Below are 25,599 nucleotides of genomic sequence, written 5' to 3' on the forward strand. Positions count from 1 at the left end.
ATGGGACATGGATTGTTGCGGGACATACGTGTCTAAGGTAGGTGGCTCAGGGTCCCGGATTGTATCTGGGATAATAGGTGAGGGTGTCTTATCGGGTGATCTATCAATTAGGAGTGGTTTTGTCTTGGAATCGGTGAAAACTCTTGTTGGTATAATGCCGCAACTTGCCAGGAATGCTTTCCGCCTGATGGAGATAGAGGGAATCCTTGAGGAATAAAAAGCGAGCATTACTTTCTGGTGCCTGCGCTGATAATTCAGTGGTAGCACTGCAATAAGGTCGACTTGTGATGACACAATGTTTAGAAGTTTGCTTAGATGCTCTTTAACACCACGCAAGGTACCCCACCGCGGAGACCCATCCCAGATAGTGAGGCATAATTTCCTTGGTTGCAGAATCAGCGATTGGTGGGACAATAGAGGATTAAGTTGAAACTTAAAGTTACCCAGTTCTTTGTTACTCGAAGGGAGGTAATGCTGTCTGCCTGGATCACCTATTGCCACAGGTTGAGCTGCCTTCGGCGGAGGGAGAACAATTTTTTGTTGAAGTTTGCAGAATTGTGAGGATAGTCCATCGAGTCTTTCAAAAATACAGTGAAGAGTTCTGATTATTAGATGGAGCTGTTCCCAACTAGTACAATCCCCCCGTTCAATTTCTGGACCTGACGCCAGGGGGGGTCCATCCCCTGTAGCTTTTCCATTTACATTTATAGTCTGTGGAGTATTCAAATCCTCCTCTGGAGTAACCACCTTGTTATCGCAGACATCTTTAAGGGGAGAAAATCTGTTTTTTATTGGCACCATGAAGGTCAGTTTACTAAAAGAGTCCTCCAATTTAGCTTGTTTAGGAGCTGGTGCTGAGACTGCTTCCTCTGGGTCTCTGCTGCGTTTACTAGTAGGCGTCATAATGAAGTGGGAGGAAAGCCAGAAGGACAAGAAAGACGAGAAAAGAGATAAAAGCCCAACTTCATAATACCGAAAACAGGGTGTGGAGATGCTGCAGAGGGGTTTTCATCAAGGCAATTTCCCTTACCCCCGATTAGCCTTTTCAGCTGGGAGTCTCAGTCGCAGTAAAACTTTGTCCAACGCCAGCAGACAAAGTGTAGCTCTTAGTAATTCACTTCTTGCCCTCTGCCACGACCATCACCAGCCTCAAGCTTGGCAGGCTGAATACAGTCAAGGCTTAAAATCAGCGTTGCAACTCCCAACATAAATTGTCTCGTCACTCCTCAGCTAAGGCAGTGGTGTTCTCCCCCTCTCTAGCAATCTTGACCGGCCGGTTGATAAGAATGACTGGGATCCAAGTCTTCCATTATTTCTGTCCTTCTTGAGGGGCCAAAGTAAGGTTGGGAGTCACGAGTTGGCATAGTTGGGACTCTGCCAAGACCAGTAAGGGACTCAGTGCCAATCCCTGGAGCTTCCTGACCCTTTCTGCTCTTCCTTCTCATTGGAATAACAGGCTTCATCCATGTCATTTCCAGGTAGGGCTGGAAGAGACCCCTGACTGAAATTCTGGAGAGTCACTGCTAGTTAGTGCAGACATTGCTAAGCTAGGTGGACCAATAGCATGATTCCTCTGTGCTTCACTTTTGCTGCCTGTTCACCTGCGCCCTGAGTAAACAAGCACTGAAAGGAACAAGGATACATACCTTGTCCTCACTCTCCAAGATGTGGTGCTTATTAGCAAACAGACAGGCAGCAACACTGGCGGTGAGAATGGGGTCCCACAGATGTTTTGACCAAGAGGACTCCCCACACACACAAAAAAAAGAAAAACACGCCTTGAACCAGTGGTGACAATAAAATATTGCGGGAGCCCAGGTAAGCCCTGCCCCGCATAATCGATCACATGATGCAGTGCGCACACCCCAACTGAATGGGAATGCCCATCAACTTTGTGGGGGCCCAGCCCCCACAAATATTGTATTGTGGGGGCCAAAGCCTGCACAGCCCCTAGGAGTTGGCTCCTATGCCTGGCATTGGATCAAAGAATGTTTGCATAGGGTTAAGGAGAGGCAGAGCTTGTTTTCTTGGGAGATGCAACAGGAGTGCTGCATGTAGGACCCCATCTTGGAGTATTTGCTGTTAACCGTAACAAAGAGCAACAGAAATGGGTCTAGCCACTGAGAAACACGACAAACTATGCTTGACGTGACAAACCATCACCACGGATTGAAAACAAGATCCTGAACTTAAGTATATGACTCAAGTCTTCACAGAGGTCTAAATGAAATGGAAAGAGCTGGGGTCAATTAATGGTTGCTAAGCAGTATCGAAGATGGGTGCAAGTCTCTGATTGAGATCATGCTTTTCCCATCCCAGCATTCACAGACAGCCTCCATCTCCGCTTTGCACCCAAATACACGCTCCCTGTGAAATCTTCTCTATTACTGTACATTTGTTCTCCTGCTGCTGAAGCTATTTTAAACCACCAATTTTAAGCTGTAGCACCCAATATGTGACAAGCAGGGCGGGTACATTTGCTGGGGAAATGCAGCATATAATTCTACTAGTTTTAGCTGGGCCTCACACAGTAGTTTGCTAAATATATTTGTTAATTCAGCCTTGCTAGGAATGTTGTGCAGAAATTTCCACTGGCAAGCCCAAGGCTGCCACCTGGTGGTTGCTAACTCCACTCCAGTCCCTTTTATTTTATTTTTAATGTACTGTACTATTCGGAATCAATGAGATTGCTGGAATAAGCCAAGGTCTCGGGCTCATTTATTGTTGAATGTTCATTTTTTTCCAGTAACCATTCTCCACTATTTAAAAGTCAAGGCTGCTCCCTCTGTTGTTGTGTTAAATGCCTTCCTTAACCAGAGTAGGAACATAACAGTTTTCGATGTAACACAATAAATGAAGGATTGGACTGTTAGGAAACATTGGAGTTTATTAAATGCCCTATTTTAAGCCAAAAACAAAATATCCCTCTTCTGTGTGCTAGATACAGAAGCCACTCTAAGGAACTTCTATGCATGCCCAAAGAAAAGCATTTCAGATGCTATGGCTTTTTAGTCTATTATGATATAGAAGAATGTTAGTTTTGTCTTTATGCCCCTTAATTTTTTTTGTGTCTGGGTCAACATGGATGATTCATTTAAGGCACTCACTCCAAAATAATGTTACTTCTGGCCTGAGATTGCTGATATTTTTCATTACATTGTAGCAAGTAATTTGGAAACAAATTACTCTGCTAATGATAATACTGATCAAACAGAAAACATTTCTAAAACAGGGAAAAATAAAAGTACATTATATACACAACCATGAATTCATTTTAACTTACAACCCACTGTAATCTATTTTCTTTTCTTTTCTTTTAAAAAAAATGTATTAAAGACTACTTAAATACTGCAAGGTTTTAAATAATGTAACAATATTTTCAGTGAACTGAGATCTACTACGTATCTGCCAGCATTATTGGCCCCATTTGAAACAAATACTTCTTAAATTTAAACCTTCTATATAAGGGAAATGTTCCGAAACAGATACTCCATTCCACATAAATAAGTATAGTTTTGTCCTTGCTTCAAAAATGCTCAGCTGTTCAAATTCTTGGAAAACAGAGCTGTGGTTGCTTCTCCTTTCATCATGTCTTTCCATTTCAGAAAGAATCCTTCATTGCTAAATCTCCCCTGTAAAATATTGTTGTATTTCCAGAATACATAATGGACCATTAGTAAAAAGTGTTAATTGCAAACCCTGAACTTTACAGTAAATTTTAAAAGGAAATTCTCGTAGAAAGTCCTATGGAATGTGCACTCTGCGGAGTAAAGTCTGGTTCATACTGGGCTGAAGTGGAAAATGGCTCCAGGAGAAATCCTTTGAACAAACCAGAGATGTGTGCTATTCACAATTTCAAAGTGCAAGTTGGTGTGTTTGTGAGGCTCTTGTTCCGAGGCCACTAGCCAACACTGTGCAGGAAACTGAATGAGAGTCCAAAACAGCATGACAGGTAGATGATGTGCTTCACTTAGATTTGCTAAGTCCACAATGTCCAGTCAGCACCACAATCAATTCCTTATCACAGGGCTTTGTCCTCCTGTGATATCCTTCCTAGTACTGGGCAGAAGTCATTCCTCAGTTTCAGAACTCCTGCAGCAACCAACCGCAAAACAGGGTAACCAGGCATGCCTATATTAAAAGGCAGGAGATGCGTGGAAAGGCAGTTTTAGTGAACCAGACTGCCTAGAAGCACAGAACCCACAACCCTCCTCTCTCTTCTGGACTCAGCACCATGGGCAAAAGGTAGGATCAGTGCTCAGGAAGCATCGCTCTCTGCTGAACGCTTCTGTGATTCCGGGACACGGGAGTTTCCTTCACTTCTATAAATCTCCATCTGCAGGGGGTTGACACAACTTGTAGATTCTGTAAAGGCATGACATAAAAAAAAGATGATGTTACAAAAGGGACGCTAATGGCCAATGGAATACAGTCGTATTTTGGAAGTTGAATGGAATCCGTTCCGGAAGTCCGTTTGACTTCCAAAACATTTGGAAACCAAAGTGCAGCTTCTGATTGGCTGCAGGAAGCTCCTGCAGCCAATCGGAAGCCACGGAACCCATGTCAGACATTTGGCTTCCATAGAACGTTTGCTAACTTCCGGGTTTGTGGCGTTCGGGAGCCAAATGTGGGATGTAAACACAGAGCAGCCAAACACAACATTGCTAGAGTGGACATGAAGGTAACTCAGTCCTCCAGGCATAACTTGCTGCTTCCTGGACTGAGTTAACTTCCTCTGACCAGAAGTAGGTGTGGTCTTACCTGGGAACAAGATCCTAGGGATCAGTCACCATTTTGTCTCCGCCTGTTCAAGATGCAACAAGGGTGTTCTCCTTGGCTCCCAGCCAGGAGAACAAAGGAAGCTACTTTTCCCTATGGAAGTAGCAACCACATGTAAATACTTTTTACTAAGCAAGCCTGCCATTCTGAGAAACGCTGTGTAACTCAGGAAGTAATGTAAGTAAACTCTTTTTATTCATTTAAGATACATTGTGTCGTGTGTAGTCTTTTAAGAGGGATAAAGGGGAAATATATACCAGGAACACATATATTATAGAGGCTTTAGCAAGCCTGTGCAAGCGCATCTGCTGTGTGTGTTTTAAAAGGGAATGAAACTCTGCTAAGTTTGGAGCTTGTTAATTCAAGCTGGGATGTGATATATAAAATGATATATCATCATCCACACTCCTAAACATTCCCACACCAAAATGTCTGAGTACCAAGGCGTTCAGGATCCAAGGTACGACTGTTTAGCAAAAGTAGTTAAAATAATTTCAAGTGATTTCCATCTAAGGGCAACAGTGACACTGCCAACACAAAGAGGAGGATGGGACTGGTGACAGGAAGAGTATGACAGGCAATCCTCTCCACTCCAGATCCCCTGGGTTTGTAAGCCATGAGTGGTGACTTTGGATAAACCATTCTTCAGCCCTCTGATGTTGTTTTGGGTAACCTTCCTTCAGCGCTTAAACATCTGTAAGTCCTAAATCTGTGTGCTTCTAACTTCTTAAAAAGCATTTTGACATAAATCATTTTAATGATCAGACTGCTTTTTAAAACACTTGCTGTGTAGCCCATAGCCAAAGCATTAGCTTATGAATTATCTTTGCTTATCAGTTGTCAGTTCCGCTATTGTAGCATCTCGCCATTCCTCAGGCAGCTGACAATGCCCTGACAGCCACAAGATAACCATCACAAATTTATTTTATACAAAATGGAGCTACCCGTTGCTATTTTTCTAGAAACAGAGGAGCCAGAACTGAAAACAAGCCCTGGAATTACCCAAAAGTACTAGGAGGAGTGTGACATGACTTGAAGAACAGCTATAAAAACCTTGCTGCAATCTGTAAAGCACAGTATACACTAGATTGGATCAGGTTTAATTGTCTATGTAATATTAAAAACAAAATAAAATAAAAAATTCCTTCCAGTAGCACCTTAGAGACCAACTAAGTTTGTTCTTGGTATGAGCTTTCGTGTGCATGCACACTTCTTCAGATACATGCACACGAAAGCTCATACCAAGAACAAACTAAGTTGGTCTCTAAGGTGCTACTGGAAGGAATTTTTTATTTTATTTTGTTTTGACTATGGCAGACAAACACGGCTACCTACCTGTAACTGGAACTATGTAATATTAGGGATGGACTAAGTTGCCACAATCCATTCCTTCCTGGTTTCTGCCATTTTCTTTTTCTTTTTTTTAAAGTATAAAGCCCTTCATTTAAGCTGCATGCATTTTGTACATATCTCTATGTAAGAAGCACATTTTTCAATGCATTCATTTGTAAAGCACACATTTTGTGTTCTTCTTAATGAAAAATACTTATTTTTTCTTTGCACTGAATCTACACAGCAAACTATGGAAGTGGAATCCAACTGGGATTTGTATTTTGATCTGCAAGCAAGTCTGGGAGTATTTGTTGGGGTTCGCCTGCTGTAAAAAGGGAAATGAATGAACGTTTCCCCTTTCCCTAATATCATAGAATCATATGTGTATATATACAAAAATTTGAAGATGCATTTCTTCAGGTAAAATCCTTGCTGTCTAGAGTCACCTACCGGGGTGCAGACTGTGGCATCTGATCCATCACCTTCAGATTTTTTGCAGAGATTTCAACTCTTGGTCCCTAAAGAAACAAAAAACATTAGGTGGTGTGTTGGCAGAACGAGCAAGAGAGAGCAACCCTGGAGAAAAACCCTGAAAGACAAATATATTACTTTTCTTTGAAAGCACTTTAGCTTCAGCTACCAGCTTTGGAAAGCACCAAGGTAGTCCATTAGTCATCTGTGTTTACTTAAGATGAAAGGATTCCCAAAGCACTCTGCAACTGCTCCAGCCCAACGCTGTAAGATTATCACAATATATATGCCGTGAGCCGCCCAGAGTGGCGGGGTATTGATTATTATTATTAGTATTGTTATTATTAAACAGAATGAAAACAAGAATATGGACACCATGCACAAGACTTTTGAGTACAAATGTGGTATGGTCTACTGCCCGTTTAAGCATAAATATTTGCAATGGGCTTATTTTTCTACTATGTCTATTTTTGGATACCATTAATATAATGTATATTATATTAATGTTGAGGCTCCAGTACTTTGGCCACCTCATGAGAAGAGAAGACTCCCTAGAAAAGACCCTGATGTTGGGCAAGATGGAGGGCACAAGGAGGTATATGTCTTTTCCAGGGAATCTTCTCTTCTCATGAGGTGGCCAAAGTATTGGAGCCTCAGCTTCAGGATCTGTCCTTCCAATGAGCATTCAGGGCTGAGGGCACAAGGAGAGGGGGACGACAGAGGATGAGATGGTTGGACAGTGTTCTCGAAGCGACTGGCATGAGTTTGGCCAAACTGCGGGAGGCAGTGGAGGATAGGCGTGCCTGGAGTGCTCTGGTCCATGGGGTCACGAAGAGTCGGACACAACTGAACAACTGACATTCTGCATGTGAAAATCTAAGGGTTTAGGACTTAAGAACAATCTACGCCCTTTGGATATACACAAAAATGCCCCGTGTGAAATATTTGCAGCTCCTGTCCCCCCCCCTTGCATTCAACCCTTCATAAAGGCTTACTTGTTTTCTCATGATGTCTGTTGCCTGCATGATGCACTTAGGCAGGAGTCCGTGACTTCGAGCCAATATAGCTGCTTGTTCCAAGGACACGCTCAGCGTACTCCTAAAAACAGAACATAAAGAATGTCACTTCTAGGAGTCGAATGCTTATTTGTATAAAGTGGCACAGGGTGCGATCCTATGGTCCCTGGGCCACAGGACTTTTGGATCTCCCTATCTGAGGGTGGATGGAAAGGTCCACTCTCAGATAGGGAGATTTGCTCCTACCTACAAACCCTCTTCTACATCCAGGACATCTCCGCTCTCCACTCTGATGTCAGATAGAACAAAAAGGAGGCATGTCACAATGGGCTGTGGATCTGCAGGTTTCAACAGCTCCCTGTTCTTCCCAAGTGTGGGATAAAAGCTATGCAAGCCCTGTAGCTGCTGCAGTTTGTTTTCAAAGGACAACCGGCTGCAAAATGCCACATATAAAAAAGCTGCACCTCATTCCCCACTGTCCCTTTGGATTGTTCCACCTGAGGTTGTTTGTTCCACCCCCCACCCACCCACCAGCAAAACCACTTTTCAAAACCGTTCTTTCATTTCGAAGGTCCTGCTTTCTCTGAGTTCCAGTTGAAAACTGCATTGGTTTATTTCTGTTTTAAATGACAAAACTTTACAGTTTATCATTACTGTTTTTAATCCTGCTTTATATTGTTTTCATGATAGTTTTTATGGTGAGCGTTTTAACGTTGCTTGCAAAACAGAAACAAAAAATGCGGAACTCCGGACAAGTGAAGCGAAAGGTAAAGTAGTGCAAACAAATAATCATGTAAGAATGCTAAAGGTACTCCATGCATTCAAGGTTCAAGCAAGCCAAAGGTGAAGGTATAAACTAATTTATTCCAGAGTCACCTCCTCTGAGAAGCAGAAAATGAACCTAAGTAACTTAGGTCCAGTGCTGAAACATGTGTCTGTAGATTGTGACTCACATGATTTCTCCATGCAAAAGCAACAAACCAGCAAACAACACAGAAAACGGGATGCTATATTCTCCCTGACTAGAGATGTAAAATTTCCATAAATTTTGAAGCTCGGAAAAAAACCTGTTTTTTTCGGGGGGGAAACGGAAATTTTCGAGAGAGAAAATGAAAAAAATGCCACATTAGCACTTCGTTTTTTCTTTTCCAGATTGAAAGTCATTCTGTTACTTTAGAAACATAAAATATAACTATGGACAATTTTAATGGGCATAAAATTATCACAACTAGCATATTAAAAATATAGTGTATCCAAACAATTATTACAAACAGAATTTACTTTTAAAATATTATTTATTTGTAACAAATGGAGCAACAATCTCCTGAGCTGTTTACTAGTTTATGTGGAACAAAAAAAACTCCACAAAACAATTTTTAAAAATCTAGAAGTAACAATTATTCATATTTCCTCTCCACAGTATTTAAAAAAACATTCTCATAAAAACAACTGAAGAAGGAAGTGGGACTAAGTTTCAATGAATGGGCATGAAATTTAATCAGAATCATTTTCTGAGCTGTAATTAAGTATATACTTTCAGGCCCTTTTTGTTGCTCTATGTTTTCTTCCAGTGCTTTGAGGCCTAACGAAGAGGAACAGAACCAATGCATACCACACGCATGCAAAAACAAAACTGAAACCTTTTTCTTTTCTGGTGACAACAGCACCTCCTTAAGGAAGAAATGTATCTTGTTCTTGCATTGGAGAGTTCAGTTTGTAACCTAGGACTTGCTTGTCCTCACAGAAATTAGAATAATCTGATACCATACATATTTTTAAGAAATAATTTATAAAATATTTGAACCCCTTATCTTAAAATATTTTATTCATCATGTTAAAATAAAACAATCCATAATCTATTTTTTATTTTTCCAATTTTTCGGGGGAAAAACAAAAAAGGCTTCAGGGAAAAAATGGGGAAAACCATGTTTTTTCCAATTATTTCTGGGCCTTCACATCTCTATCCCTGACACCCAAGTTTTATATGCAGAGGGTTTGTTTCTATTTTTGAATGAAGAAGCATTCAGTCAGGTAAATCCCCACTTGCAATGGCAGGGCCCAGGGATCTACCAGTAGGTCACTTTTAAAAAAAATGTTCATTCCAGAAAAACACAACATTTGTTCTGATTTGAAAGCTCTCACCTTTGCATTCCAGTGCCGCACATTACAATCTGGCAGGCTCCGAGGCGATAACAGAGTTCAGAGGATATAGGCAGCAGTCCAGCCCCTGCTACGTAACTACTGGAATATCCCGACTGGCTGCTTTTTGTGCTGACAAAAGATTTCATTAGTCTGCAAAGCTCATCCATTGCATTGATGGGACGGATAAGCTACAAAAGAATACAAAGGAAGAATGCATCAGAGAAGCATCTGTACCTACAGGCTCCCCTGCCCTCAGTTATACCCAATCTAAATGCTTATGCCAACAACCATTCATCAGAGCAACTTCCAAAATGAAAAGTCAAAATTGTTGTTTGCCACGGGGGATTTAAGGCCAAACTTTGCATTACACTGGCACCCCCAGAATAGTTTTCTTTTTTGTAAAAGCAACTATATCAGGGCCAGAGCATGGGGGTGAGTTGAGGGTGGTGTGTAAATCTTTCCTTGTACGACATTAGACGCTATATGTACTTTCCCTTGTTTTTTTTTTTTAAAAAAAACATTACACCCCCGGTTACATTATTAGAGACATAAGGGAGAATTTACAAGCTTAAAATGTTAAGCCTGTAAGGTGTATTTGGCATAGCTATTAGTAGCTTCAGGGGAAAATCCAGATTGGGGCTGCAGCAAAGGGTTAAGCCTCTGCCCCCAGTCCAAATCAGGCCGCCTTGTAGGTTCTTTCACAAAAAAGAAAGTTATGTGGGGAGGTCCAAACATGGCAGTCTTAATATAATTTAGTCCTTATAAATGGGTTAATGAGGACTCGGGGCAGTGTTTTACACAGGCACTGCAACAAACCTAGACTGGCAATTGAGTCTACACTCAATAGGGATCTGTGGCTACTGTTCGTTTGCCAAATTTACCTTTTACATTTTTAATGCACACTTGAAAAACTTGAATGTGTGAGGAGGTCCAGAGGACATTTGAGAAACTGCAGACTGAACTGATGGGATTCATATTAGATTTAGGGCTGCCTAAGGCAGATGACTAGCATGAGTTGGGCCAAACTGCGGGAGGCAGTGAAAGATAGGCGTGCCTGGAGTGCTCTGGTCCATGGGGTCACGAAGAGTCGGACACGATTGAACGACAACAAAGGCAGATGGACCTCCTCCAGGTGTGGCTTTTGCCGTGTGAAGTCTGCTTTCCTCTGTCAGTTCTCCTCTACTATCATATATATTTCAGGCTCTGACTCCAATGTGGATTCCTATGACCCTTCTCCATGCTCCAGGCAAGCATAATGGATCTCACGGTCCTAGTAAAAAACCAAGCAGATCCCATACTCCTGCAGCCTGCTCACCCCAACTCTACACAGAAGGATAGGGAGCCAAGAGAGACGTGGCTTTGTGACTGCCACATGGGCCAGCCAACCAGCACTGTGCACAGCCAGCTTCTCCTAGAAATAAGGAGAACTGGTTGCTCCTGACCTCAGCTCGGTTTGGAAGTTTGCACTTATTGCAGATATGCCAAGAAGTGTGGTTTCTGTACCTGATCAATCTTCACAGCTGTGGTATTGGAATCTGTAGGCAAGTTGGATCTCTCAAGGTAAAAAGTCCTGAAAATAATAAATAAGCTGTATTAGCTTGTGGTCATCTAGTTTCAAGCATTCCTATAAGACCTTTCTTCCTAAGGGGCATGGCTGAGGAACAAGTCAACGGAAGGCTAGATGTGGCCTATCAAATATGTTTCTGTGGCCTAAGGAATGGTGCCAGAATTATAAGACTCTTTACTTCCATTAAACATAGCCAGGCTCATAGTTAGAAGCTGTTACTGGCTTCTCCTACTATTTTAAAAGGGTTCATGGTGTAGGGTTTCCCCACACAAAATGTCAGGTAAACAACTATGACCCCATTCACACATTACAATCTTGGGACTAATAAATCATGTTTTATTGGCCTGAGAATGAGCTTTGCCCTCACTTTTCATTCTCCCTTCCGGCATCTGGCTTTGGATGCTGATATCCTGGCCATACAGTACTATGGCATGCCATCCAAATTCAGAAATGATGGTTTAAAGTGCTGTTTACAAACCAGCATGTGAAACCAGAATCAGTTACTAGAACATTTGCGTCCAGTCTCCAATTGCTTTCTCTCTTTCTTTTTGTACTATGTACATTGAAAGGGTTCTCTTTCTTTTATTTAATACCCAAACAAAACTTGAACTGAGAAAATCTCAATTGAAATGTATGGATTTTCTCTCAAATGAACAGTCTCAGATGGCAAGCACCCTGGGCATAGCTGTCAACTTTTTCCTTTTTTTAAGGGAAATTCCCTTATTCCAAATAGGATTCCTCGCAAGAAAAGGGAAAAGTTGACAGCTATGACCCTGGGGCAGGGACCAGGGCAGGGACCACCCACACTGATAAAATCTTAACAACAATAATAATAATGTTGAGGACGAACGCTGCCAACAAACAACATTCTTTTTATGTCACAATACCTGAGTTTGCGATAATACTGCTGCACCTTCTCAAGAGAGGTGGAATTAATTTGCTGCTGGAGCTCTTCTAGAGAGGAACCATTTGGCTGGGACTGGCCTTCCAGATTTTCAAGGGCTGTAATGATTTTCATGAAAAATATCATGTATTCATTATAAATCTCACCCGTTTCTTTATTTCTTCCGTCACCATCACTATTATACAATGTAAAAGTGCACGGCACTTCTTAGAATGCTAAGTGGTTTACAATCCTGATCTTTATTCTCCCTCACCATGGCCCCATGAGGCATGTTGTCATTACACCCATTTCACAGATGGTGTGCCAAGACTGAGAGTCCAATAACATGGAAGGCCCATGCATATGTGCAGGTTACAAAATAAGCTCAATGTGCCTGACCTTATGCTTACCCTCATCCTGTCAGCATTGTGAAACGGTTTTCTAATTTACCTGCTTCGATTAGGTTTAAGCTTCCTTAAATTTAATTACCACTGTCTCGGACTTTGCCATGCAGATTTAATAGGCTGCGAAAGAGCCAAGAGCTGGGGGCAACATTCATCTTTATCACATAAGGCTCAATTACAAGCATCATCTACCCCAATTACATTATAGTCAGTGGCTTAAAGGGAAAAAACCGAACAAACAGAATTTCACCTGCACCTTTTGTGAAGAGCACAGCATGCAGCTTGAGGCTCCCCCCGTTCTGAAACCGGGAAGGCAGTTTGGAGAAGTAGTAGCTGTCTAAGTAGAAGAAAACCTTCAAAACCTGCCTGTTGCCTTCAACATGGTAGAAGACATGGGTGTCTGGGGAAACAAAAAGACAAGTGTTGGGAGACTGAATGAGCTTTTAGAGAGAACTGTTTTTAAAAACGACCAGTCGTCACTGTGCAACAAGAGGTACTGTGGCTTAAGCTCTCCAGAAAGTTCCATCCTCTGTCTTATAACTCTTGCCTCAGCCCAGACAGGAGTTCATTCTAGAATGGGATAATTTCAAAAATTATTTGAAAAGCAGCTGTAATCTAAACACGGTAGTTGCCTTTGAGTGATTTCTGCAAATAATACATATGATATCAAAATACGATATCAAAATAGAAAGGAGAATTTTTACAAAACAGTAACGATAAATTAAAGCAAGATGTTTAATATAAATATGGAGAGGATGGGAAGTCATAGGTTTGTGTAGAAAGCACATAGTTGAAATTGTATGTATCTTTGTGATATCTTTATTGGACTGTCTGAAATGAAGATGACTACATGTTGTATATATATGGAAAATGAATAATAAAGCATTTAAAAAAAAAATCTATTGCCCCCTAATCCAACTCACATGAGAGGGGTGGAAAAAATGCCCTGTTCACGCTCTACTTCATTACTATAGCAGCAACATTATAAAACAACCAGCAACAAAACAAAGCAAAGAGTTGAATTAAATTACATTGAAAGATTAGCAACGCTCTTGCTGGGTTTCAGCCAAAATCTCAACTTTTGTAGTTTTTAGTGCAAGTCCAAGTCTTTGTGGACTAAGTCAATGGGACACACAGGGGATATGTCAGTGCACTGCAGGAAGAAGTACAAAGATATGGGGGAAATAAGGGACAAAGAGAAGGCATGAACTCACTTGCAACAAAACACTCATCCAGTTGCCTGAAATAAAAAGCAACTTTGTCCAGCTCTGACAAAGTGGCTTGAATATCTTCCAGCATGGTTCGTTCCTCTTTCTGTTTGAAAAAACAAACAAACAAACAAACAAACAAACAGGGAAAGTTAGATGGGCTGCAAATAAGAACACACAGGCCCCTTTCCCCAAGGAATCGTGAGAAGATAGATCCCCCCCCAAAAAAAACCTAAGCAACGCAAGGATCAGCTGAAGGGTGTTTTCTGCCACATGATTTTGATTAAGGCTGCATCTCACCCCATCTTTTACATTGCATAATTAATTTCCCTACATTACTGTTCTTTTAAAATGAAAAATATTCCAGCAAACAAGGAAGTACCAATCTCTATGCAAAAAAACATGATGAGTATCCTTCCAGCCATAAATTTAGCATTATTTTTCAAGATATTCCATATCTATACAGCCTAACCCTGCTTCCCTCTTCCCTCTTCCTGCTTTTGATGTGTATGTACTTCTCCCTTGCACACACATTTGATGCAAAGCAAGATACAGCTTCTCGCCAGCAGAGGACAGAAGACGCCACACAATTTGCCACCCGTCATTGCCTTTCCTGCAGTGCTCTCTATGCAGCACCAGTATTCAACCTTTTCAGCCGCAGGGCCCACCTTTTAGTACTACCTGCAACACTGGGTCCACTTTTAGTCTAACCACACATGTGCATCTATCTTACTTTTGTCCCAGAGGTGACCCAAAGCCAGATGAGACAAGTCTCCTGTACTTTTAATAGTTTCATGGAATAGGGAATTATGGAAGTATGTGATGCAGGGATTATTTTTTTTTTAAGGTTTGGAATGTAAGAACTAACCTATTCTTAATCAGACCATTCACCATCTGACTGGTGGCTCTTGTGGATTTCAAACAGAGGTCTTCCAGACTTGCCTTGAAATGTCAGGTATATTGAATCTGGGACATTCTGTATGCAAAGCACACACTCTTCCACTGATCTGCATTTGCTAAAATTCCCTCTTAACTATTAAAAGTTAACTCTGTTCTGCTTTGCAGCTGGTCATCTCTCAGACAAACCCTGGACAAATATTCTATGGAACAACCACGTGAATGAGCAACATGCAACCCGTCGACAAATTCACAGGACCCATTATATTCACATGCCCATTATATTTCTCACATCTTAGGAGCACATAAGCGAGTCGACAAAGATTTTGAACCGAAAGTTGGCCCAGGCCTCCTTCACAGTAGCGTAAGAGAACATTCCCAGGGCAGTGGGCCCATTTATGTTTAAAGGAAACGATAATATACAGCAAATAAAGGCAGTTCAAATTTCTCACAGCCTTAAAATTTATCCAGGGCAGGCAGAACAACTTGGTCAGGAGATGAGTAAGAAGAAGACTGTAAAGTTCGTTATTTTTTATTTTTTTAGCAAACTGTAGTCCTCCCTTACCACAGAGGGGGAGAGCAAAGACTGGTAGTTGAGCAACACCCCCGTGGCAGCTATCTGCTCCAACCACTTCTTGCTGGCTTCCCTGCTGCTCTCTTCATACTCCCCGTTGTTATTGTATCTGTAGTTGAGAGCACCCAGTAACTGCTCGGAGAACGTGCAAATGGCAGCCACCAGAGCCTGGCAGAAAATCGCATCTCGTCTCAGCTGCAGCTCAGTGTCTGGGAGAGAGAGGAAGAAGAAGAAGAGTTTGGATTTGATATCCCACTTTCTCACTACCCTAAGGAGTCTCAAAGCGGCTAACATTCTCCTTTCCCTTCCTCGCCCACAACAAACACTCTGTGAGTTGAGTGGGGCTGAGAGACTTCAGAGAAGTGTGACTAGCCCAAGGTCACCCAGCAGCTGCATGTGGAGGAGCGGAGACGCGAACCCGGTTCCCCAGATTACGAGACTACCGCTCTTAACCACTACACCACACTGGCTCTCAGGAGAACACACAGGAATCAGGAGTTATCATTTGCTTCATGGCATGAGCCCAATGCTCAACAGTGGTCCCATATTTCCTATTTTCTTCATGTGCACTGTGTAAGGTGCACCAATCTACATCCATGTTTCCCACAGAGGAATGCTCAGTTTCCCACAACAACAGAGAGCACATGGGAACGGAAGGACTGTTAGCCTATAAAAGGGATGTCCAGTTATCACTGACGTGATATGCAAGGATAATAACTGTTGTTCTGCCAACACCACAGCATTATCAAATTTACAGTGTTTAACATTTGTTTAACGACTTTTCCCCCTATAGCACCTAAGGGGTCATTTGCAAACAGCAGCAAATCAAGGAGCTGCTTTACCTGTACATTTCAGCAACGCCAAAAGCAGCTGGTTCTTGCCATCTAGAAAGGAAAGGAAAACATAAAACATATTTTTTTTAAGTGAGCATAATCACATTCCACTTAGCTAAGTGTTGAATCCCAGTAAGAGATGTTGGAATACAAGCAGACTCGGGAATGGCACCCCTTAGCCTAGAACAGGAGTTCCCAAACTGAGGTCCACAAGCTTCATTTAGTTGGTCTGCAGCTCGTCAGTGAAGAGCACTTATAAACTGAATTCTGTTGAATTCCATATATTCCAATTGTAATACAATAAAATGCAACGTACTAAATTAAAGAAGCAATGAAAATGCAATTAAAAATCATGCAGCATCTAGAACAGCACATTGCAATTCCTACAGCAGGCAGGAAAAAACTTTTATGTGGTCCATCAAAACTCCCAGCAATTTTCAAGTGGACTGTGAGGGTGAAAGTTTGGGGACCACTGATCTAGAAGGCCTTGCCCCTTTTTCTCAGCTATGCATGGGCTGGATATGGTTACTTAATGGGAAGAAGAATTGCTCTGCACATACTCTTTGAAATTACTTCATAAGTTTCCAGCATTCAGCAACTGCACCAAAAACAAGTTCCAGATTGGAGCCCTAACAAATCCTGGCCCCAAGAAAACAATTGTTCACATGCACAAACTAGGAAGGAGGCAAAAGTCAGACATCATGGGCAGCTCCAAGTGTGCTTAATTAAATCTAAAATACTGTAGCAAACTGTACCTACAAGCCCCACCCTCAATGTCCCTATGCATGCTGGTGGCACTTTAGATCTTTGTGCATTACAAGTTCCTGATCGTGGGGATGCTTCTAAGCATGTCCAGCTCAATGTGTGAAGTGGAGTCAGTGTGCCAGGACACTGGGCCCAGGGCATGTGTACACCCCAGACCCCTCCCCTGTTTAAGCCCTCATGTAGTTACTCTAATGTTTGAGGAGGACTTAAGAAAATTGGAGAAGTGGTGGTCTAAGTCAGCGGAGCCTATCCTTTGTCCTCCAGACATTGAACTACAACGCCCGATACCCCTGACCATTGGCCATGCAAGTTGGGTCTGATGAGACCCGGACTCCAACAACATTTGGTGGTCCAAAGGTTAAACATCCCATCATAAGTACAGTTTGCACTAATATTTTGTAATCAAACACACCTGAAGCTGCTCGGTATTCGGATTTATGCCTCTTACCTAGTTCTTGCCCACAAAGTGTTGAAGACAGGATGCTGGGGGCAAGACATGTCTGCATACCCAGCCCCCAATGACAGTTCACACCATCACACGTTCATTTGGGTGCCTCAAGGGGGTTCTAGACTCAGCAAACTCTTCAGCTTGAAGAAATCTTTGCGTTTCTTAATGAAAGCAGAGCACAACTACTCTCCTTATTCAAACTAAAGCACAGACCATTTCCATGTCAGTGAAATGGCTCAACATGGGAACTCCCCAAGTTTACTTCGCAATGCACAAAAAACAAATGTAGTCAAGGGATTATGACATTATCTGGCAGCCAGGGTGCTTGTCCAGAAATGCCCTTGCACTTCCTCTTCTGATGGAGGATTTTGCTGGGGAAATTCACATAGTCAAGTTTGAGCAGCATATTCCAATGAAAAATTAGATGGAATCTAACAAAGGAATTATTGTGAGCCTGACTTATGAGGTTTGTCAGTTTCAGATATAGAATCACAGAATTGCAGAAGTTGGAAGGGATCCCAAGGGTCATCTAGTCCAACCCCTTGCAATGCAGGAATCTCAGCTAAAGCATCCATGACAGATGGCCATCCAACCTCTGCTTAAAAACCTCCAAGGAAGGAGAGTTCACAACCTCCTGAGGGACGTCAAAAGATCTCTACTTGGATTGCTTATGGGGAACAAATCTCATCTGTTAGAAATCTCCATCTGCTAAACACAGGCCAATTATGTCTCATCAGAAACGTTTTCAGCTCATGTCAGTGCAAAGGGTGAACCCACCCAAAACTGATCCAGTCCAATGGGTAGAAACCCAGATATGCAATAAAAGTAGCCCAGATCAATCCCCGGTCCCTCTACTACCCTTTTCATAATACTAAAATAAACCAAAGAGCTTTCCCCCAGCATCCCTTTTCACAGACCTTCCACATATTTCTGTATGGTCTCCACAAGGTTCTTGATGCGGAGTGGAAGGTTCCAGGGATCTTCTTGGATGCTGATTTGAATCTTGTTCCTGCTCCGAATTGTGGTTTCTTCTTTCTGCTTAAATTCTGCAGAAGAAGAGGGACTTTAGGCCGGACAATTGAGTAATGCCAGAGTAGTTCAAAACAGCACCTGACTGCATACTGTGCTAATCCCAACCAAGACCCCTGAAAAACTGGTGAAAAATTAAACCTGCCCAAAGTGGCTGGGGAAAACCCAGTTAGATGGGTGGAGTACAAATAATAAAATTATTTTTTATTTTATTAAAATACAATATAACTGGGAGTCTGTACAGAGCAGCAAAACTAACCTGCAGTGAAGCAATGCAAACATATAGTTATATTAAAGAAGTCAAACATACAATAGGGCTGGAAACGGGATCTTATGAGGAATTAATGGCTACCACTGAGAGCAGCAGCACAGTGTCTTTTCCTTCTATCTCCCCTGTAACATGATGTGATGTCAATCACATTCCAGGTTTTCCTATCCCCACTCTCAAGAAAGGAAGAGCGAATTCACACATCAGAAAGAGGGAAGGAGGAAGAAGGGGAACAGCTGGAGATTGAGCAAGTTGCGTCTGGACCTAGCTGTAAAGTTCTGAGAAAAGCAAGATTATCCTGGGCACATGATGTTCTGGCAAGTTTACCTTGTAAACTGTGGTCCATTGGAAAATGTTTTGTTTCTTCAAAAGCCTTGCTTATTACTGGTCCTTTGAGAAGGGCATTAATAGCATCCACCTGCAAAGAAGCACATTTAGTGAGTCTTGAAAATTCTCCAAATGTTTCCAGAGGTGTTTTTGTGTTTTTTCTAGGGGACACCATGGGTGGTAACACATCCCATCAGTGCAATAATTTCTGCTTACACAGCAACGTCCCCCATGTGTGCCCCATGCCCTCCCCAAATCACAATAGCTAAATGAAGCCTCCAAGACAGAGGGAACATATTTTTGAACACCAAGTGCTGGGGGTGAACAACCAAAGACAACCGTCATGCTCTGAGGCACCCCAGATGAAGTGAAGTAGATGAGCCATGGCCTGAATGAGCAACAGAATATTTGTTGAACCCCATCACAGAGAATGTCAAGAAAAGAGCATCCAATTGCTAATCAACATTACTGGTTCCTAAGCATCTGGAAGAGCACGCACTCTGAGAGTGAAGTTCCCTGTTCTACATCATAATCGTTTGTGTCACTCACCTGGTTAAATAGATGCTCAAGGCAGCCGTGCAGTTTGTCTTGTTTGTCTGAAGGTATCCTCATGTCATTGGGGAGTTCATCACCTAATGGTGGGAACAGTAAAACTTTGGGCTTGTTTTCATGCAAATATATCCCAATGGAAAGAATGTCAGGAGCAAATGCTTATCTAGAAATTTAATATATAATGACAACAACAATATCAATTACAACTACTTTAGGCTGTAATCAACCACCTCCTTATATCTGTCTGAAGGAGTGAAAAAGAAAGGAGAACTGAAAGTGCTCTAAGAACCAAGATGAACAAGATTTTTTGAAGTTTCCCTTTCCACTTGGACATAGTGTATGACATGGGCTTTATTCATTCCATAAGTCTACAAGGAGGGTGGTTGCTATGGGAACACGAAGAAAACACAAGTAAGCAGCTAAATAATAGACTGGCATCTACTGGAGAACTGGCTTATGGTCCATACATTGTTGAACCCTTCTTTATTAATGGTCTCGTTATAAAAGCACACCATTCACTCACCTGATCCCATCTCATCACTGCCCAAATAAGAGCTGTTACTCCGTACGCTGGTGTAGGAAAGCACAGAGTCCCGGTTACTGTTGCACTCACTGGAAGAAAAATGTGTAAAAACTAAGAAATTCTTCATATGCAGAATTTCAGCTATGCATAGTTAGCACCTTTTGGGGGGTGGTACCCAAGGGCGTTCTTTCATTTCTATCCTGCCTGTCTCCAAGGGTTTAATGTGGTGTACAATAGACAATGGCCCTCCTAACTCAACACAGGATACTATCCTTTAGTGACAGCAAACTTTTGAACTCTGTCCTAGAATATTTCATCTTTCACTGATGAAGACAGATTGCAGAACTGTAGCATTACTCTTTGCTACCAGAGCTCATGTCAGTGACTAAAGATGAGGGTTAGAAGTTCAAATTCTAACCCAAATTTAGTTGATTCTTTGAGCACAGGGACTTCGTCATTGAGCTTCAACGTTCTGCTGCTTGACTCTAAAGTTCAGATTTAACTTAAAACCACACTGTTTTTTATTAGAATGCACAATGATGGAACACTGTTTTCGGTACCTGTTTTGTGACATTTCCAGGTGTATCCCTGGATGGTCACAATGACAGTCACTCAGCTATTCTGCTGAGTCCAGACTTCCCTTAAAACTACGTGCCACTGCCACTGCCACCTTCTGACTTACAGAAAGGAGTAGGATTCTGGTTTTATCATCATACTCAAGTACATCCACACAAAGCATGCCGGGTGAGATATACTTGCCATAGAATCCATCCAGACCAGAACACAGATTTAAACATAAACATACATTTTAATTAGAGAGCATAATATGCAGAACCAGCAGCAGAATTCTTAAGAGTTCTAATTTCCTGACCTAACGTAACTATCCTAAATTTTCTAACTTTTGTTAGCCATTCTTACTCTTCTTTTACATAGGAGTCAAAATGGGTCACATGCTAATGGTTGGTATGCATCAGTCAATCAATCTAAATATGACATCTGCGCAGTAAGTTCGTTTCAAAACACACCCCTCTATATTGTCCACCAAGGTGAGCAAGAAGGCATTATGAGAGTTCAAGGTCACATTCCGGCCAGGTAAAAACACTTATGGAGACCAAGACACAGAGCCACTGAGGAGTGTGGCCTGGAGAAAATCCCAAGGACCAGACAGGGAGGTCTGGAGGACCACATTTGGCCTCTGGTCCTAATGTGCCACAACGTTAACCAATCAGATGCTACTGGAGGCACCTTCTCTGAATGGGATATAATTTATGCAACACTATTTAAATGAACATTGCAATCTTTTAAATACACTCAAAACTACCCCATAAGGGAAGTCTTTTCTGCTCCCATGTTGAAAATGGGAAATGAAGGTCCAAGGAACCGCAAGCCCATGAGTTTGGTGATATCTGAATTCACATATGTGGGATTCAAGTCTTAAACTCCATACCCTGGGCTACCACAGGGGCCTTCTCTATGGAATAGACCCTTATGAGAACTTGTTAGCTCCTTGGATACAGAGACATACCCACCCAGTGTTGGACTAGGACCTGGGAAACCAGGGTTCAAATCCCCACTTGGCCATGAAGCTCAGTGGGTCCACCTTGGGCCAGTCACTGCATCTCAGCCTTTCCTAGGGTTCCTCTTAGGGTTGTCGTGGGGATTAAAAAATGATGAGCAGGAGAATAATATGACATGATATTTTTGTCTGTGTAGATCTGCAAGTTGCTGCATCTTAACAGCATAACAACACAAACAATAAATGCAATAAAGCACAGGATATCCAAGAGCTGTTTCATCTCAATCAAAATGACAAGTAGGTTGGGGGGAGGGTGAAGGAGAATGCTCCACTAGATTTCTGCTATCAATATACACGAAAGCTCATACCAAAAACAAACTTAGTTGGTCTCTAAGGTGCTACTGGAAGGAATTTTTTGTTGTTGTTGTTTTGAACATATAAGTTGTTCTCAAAGGTATCTATTTCTCTTAATTTCTGAAAGGGATATACTACACTATGTTTAGGAATGCTGGGAAGAGACAAATGGCCATGAAAGGTAAACTGATTGTCCGAATCAGATCTCGTGCAACAAACCATGACTAATGCCAGCTAAGTATCTTCTTAGCTGTGCTTTACTCATTCTTGTAAACTCCATGATATCCATTTTCTGACCAAAACCAATCAAAACACATTTGATTCCTTCTTGAATTGCTATTATGTAGGTTATGTATGCTTAATCGTCTGAGTCTAAAAGAGGTAAGACAGAACAATCTCTCTCATCTTTCATTTAAATTCTGAAACAAGTGACAGCTCCACTGGGAATCTGCCTTTGATCTCACTGTGTCATCTAGGACAGATTAGGCTCAATTATAGAACCCATTAAACAAAACCCAGCAGAGGAATAGGAGTCATATGAAAAGCTGAATAAAATTATTTCTATTGCATTAAAACAAATTCCACTGTGAGTAGGTAGGTTTTAAAAAAACAACAACCCTGCCAGCAAATGATTAGCCTACCACCCACCAACAGCTTTTCTATGGAACCAAAACTAAGGATTTAAACCATGCAAAATGTGCTTTTTACATGTTCAATGCTCGGCTCTTAGAGGAAATAAATGATGCTAATTCCTGTGACTAGGAATCTTGAAGTGCTAGAAATAGCACTTCTAATTGAATTACCATGGTCTATTTTCTTTAATGCACAGGTTGCAAAACACGCTGGGGATTTTCTACAAACATTTGACAGTTTTTGGCTACCGCTCAGTAGCTTTCTTTGTTTGGTTGTCATGTTGAGAGCTCTGCTTCACACAAAATTTCACCTCCTTTGCCAACAACACAGGAGAAATACTCAATGTACCTGGATCACTATGCTCACAACAATCCCAAGGCATGACATGTATGTGGAAATGAACACATCTAAATTACATGTTTAAGAGGAAGGGGTCCCCTGTTACTCCACCCAGATTAGGAAGTCCAGTATGGGAGGAAGAGCTACCATCCAACTAGCGCTTGAATCATTGCAGCAGGAAATACAGTTCAAATGTAGATCGTCCTGTTGGGCTTTATGCTTCCCTTTGGTACATAAACATTTTAAATATCACACAGTTTAATTTTAAAGCTTGAACGGTGTGATATTTCACTAGATGACATATATGCCATGAGAAGCAGCAGGTCACTTATGCCTTAAGACAAGATTTTCAGACACAAATATTTTGGATCCCTGTTTTCTGGAACCAACTGAAAAACAATAAAGCAGAGTGAAAGAGGAGAGCGCAAAATATGGTCTGAAGCTCAACATCAAAAAAACTAAGATCATGGCCACTGGTCCCACACCTCCTGGCAAATAGAAGGGGAAGAAATGGAGGCAGTGAGAGATTTTACTTTCTTGGGCTCCATGATCACTGCAGATGGTGACAGCAGTCATGAAATTAAAAGACGCCTGCTTCTTGGGAGGAAAGCAATGACAAACCTAGTCAGCATCTTAAAAAGCAGAGACATCACCTTGCCGACAAAGGTCCGTATAGTTAAAGCTATGGTTTTCCCAGTAGTAATGTATGGAAGTGAGAGCTGGACCATAAAGAATAATTGATGCTTTTGAATTATGGTGCTGGAGGAGACTCTTGAGAGTCCCATGGACTGCAAGAAGATCAAACCTATCCATCCTTAAAGAAATCAGCCCTGAGTGCTCACTGGAAGGGCAGATCCTGAAGTTGAGGCTCCAATACTTTGGCCACCTCATGAGAAGAGAAGACTCCCTGGAAAAGACCTTGATGTTGGGAAAGATGGGAGGGCACAAGAAGAAGGGGACGACAGAGGATGAGATGGTTGGACAGTGTTCTCGAAGCGACTGGCATGAGTTTGGCCAAACTGCGGGAGGCAGTGGAGGATAGGGGTGCCTGGCGTGCTCTGGTCCATGGGGTCACGAAGAGTCGGACACAACTGAATGACTGAACAACAACAACAAAGTGGGTGGGGAACCTGAAATTTTATTCTTTTACTGTTTTCCCCTTCTGAGTCTTCTGGGAACACAATGTTCACAGACTTGAATAGGAAAGACTTCTCTGTAACTGCAGCTACTAGAAGTGCTTCCAAGCTACCTGAAAACCTCTGTGGTTTTACAGTGCTATATTACCAAGGCAGACGGTGGGGATGGGGAGTGAGGGAACCACGTTTGAGGAACTGAAATGCACAAAGCTGTTTTTCAAACGGTCTTGACTTTCCACAGCAGTCTAATAGTAAAGTTGTTGAGTATTTGCTAGACTCATTTCCATAGTGACAGGACTAGTCATGAGATATTTGAACAATGTATAAATATGCTTCTATATTAGACTAAAAGGGTCTCTTCAAAACAGCATTGCCTACAGAATGGTTGGATGGAATTTCTGTTTTGCAGTACAGGTGCCTTAGTTCCTTATAGTTATGATCCACAAAGCACTAAATAAAGAGTATTTGAATTTTAGCTCTGGTATTGGATTGAAATCAATTGAGATGAAGAGCCAGTTCAAACTGGGTTTTTTTTACTACGATGAAATGACTCCCCCCCCCCAAAGGCATTAATTACCTCATGTTGTTGATGTGCCTGGTGAGGGAGGGAACTATTGGAGGAAAGCCTTGTGTATCTTGGCCTAAATCCATTTTGTATCCTCTGTATTGCTGGAGCCTAATTTAGCTCATTTGCTCCTTCAATCAGCAATACAGAGGAGTGGGCAACTTCCTTGCATCTTTAGATTCCTGGGTTAGAACAAGTGGACAGGGACCAAGCTATCCTTGTCAGTTTTCACCTTGGGGCAGGGGGAGGGTATATGAGTCTCATAATGCCCTCATCGAAGGGCTATGATTTAGGCAGCGAAAAAACCTCTACCTGGTTGACAGCCCCTTCGAAAACAGCATATTCTGTTCTCTCCTATCTTTCTCATGTATGATCCAGAAATTGTTTCACTTAGGACACAAAACCACAAAGTCCAAAAAAAAGCGCATTGCTTGAAATCTCTTGTGAGATCTTCCAAACAGCAGGGCTGTGGTTAATTCAGTCTACTTCCATGTGCCTCAGACTGGTGCCTGCTGATCTGAGTAATGCAAAAAAATCCTGCTGTAGATGTAATCGTTATAAAGTCCAATTAGTCTGTGTTTTCTGTGGATCGTGTGTTTGTACACATAAGACAACAAATTAACAGTTCTGCAAACAACAGCTGCAGAACCAGTCTGAAGCTAACAGGCGTCTACTCCTGAAAAACCCACAAAAGATTCCCTCTTCCCAGCTGCGATGCTTCACTGGATAAAGAGGAAAATTCTTCCCTCTGACCTCACCTGACCTGCCTGATCACTGAGGCCCTGCTGTAAGTTGATCCTGTGACTGGCATGTGCGCCATGTCAAATTGTTGTGAACTCTGGACTAGATGCACTTAAATTCATAGCGTGCAAGTAATGATTAGGGCCTGGTCCACGTCATAAGTGCTCTACTGTACATTTGGGAACAGAATCAAGTCCTAAGTATATAAGGAGCGATGATCCATTTGTTAGCAGATTTTAAGCACAGAGTGCTTTTTAAAGAGAGAAGGAATTTGTAAGATTTTAAAACATTTGGATT

The 25,599-nt window shown here is 41.9% G+C and overlaps 1 protein-coding gene across 1 annotated transcript in view; it reads right to left on the reverse strand.

Annotated features, from left to right (window-relative positions):
* Nucleotides 1–2,867: 2,867 nt before the first annotated feature.
* Nucleotides 2,868–25,599, reverse strand: part of PREX1 (phosphatidylinositol-3,4,5-trisphosphate dependent Rac exchange factor 1) — a 227,142-nt gene continuing 204,410 nt past the window's right edge. The window contains exons 27-40 of the mRNA XM_033153506.1: nucleotides 20,019–20,107; nucleotides 19,493–19,575; nucleotides 18,944–19,034; nucleotides 18,237–18,365; nucleotides 16,116–16,157; nucleotides 15,265–15,482; nucleotides 13,809–13,908; nucleotides 12,851–12,994; nucleotides 12,195–12,309; nucleotides 11,244–11,310; nucleotides 9,741–9,928; nucleotides 7,578–7,680; nucleotides 6,562–6,629; nucleotides 2,868–4,365 (exon numbers count right to left, since the gene is read on the reverse strand). Of these exons, the coding sequence (XP_033009397.1) occupies nucleotides 4,323–4,365; nucleotides 6,562–6,629; nucleotides 7,578–7,680; nucleotides 9,741–9,928; nucleotides 11,244–11,310; nucleotides 12,195–12,309; nucleotides 12,851–12,994; nucleotides 13,809–13,908; nucleotides 15,265–15,482; nucleotides 16,116–16,157; nucleotides 18,237–18,365; nucleotides 18,944–19,034; nucleotides 19,493–19,575; nucleotides 20,019–20,107 (1,480 nt within the window). The 3' untranslated portion in view covers nucleotides 2,868–4,322. The remainder of the gene's footprint in view (nucleotides 4,366–6,561; nucleotides 6,630–7,577; nucleotides 7,681–9,740; nucleotides 9,929–11,243; nucleotides 11,311–12,194; nucleotides 12,310–12,850; nucleotides 12,995–13,808; nucleotides 13,909–15,264; nucleotides 15,483–16,115; nucleotides 16,158–18,236; nucleotides 18,366–18,943; nucleotides 19,035–19,492; nucleotides 19,576–20,018; nucleotides 20,108–25,599) is intronic.

The sequence above is a fragment of the Lacerta agilis genome, chromosome 6, assembly GCF_009819535.1.
Source record: "Lacerta agilis isolate rLacAgi1 chromosome 6, rLacAgi1.pri, whole genome shotgun sequence".
NCBI classification, from domain to species: domain Eukaryota; kingdom Metazoa; phylum Chordata; class Lepidosauria; order Squamata; family Lacertidae; genus Lacerta; species Lacerta agilis.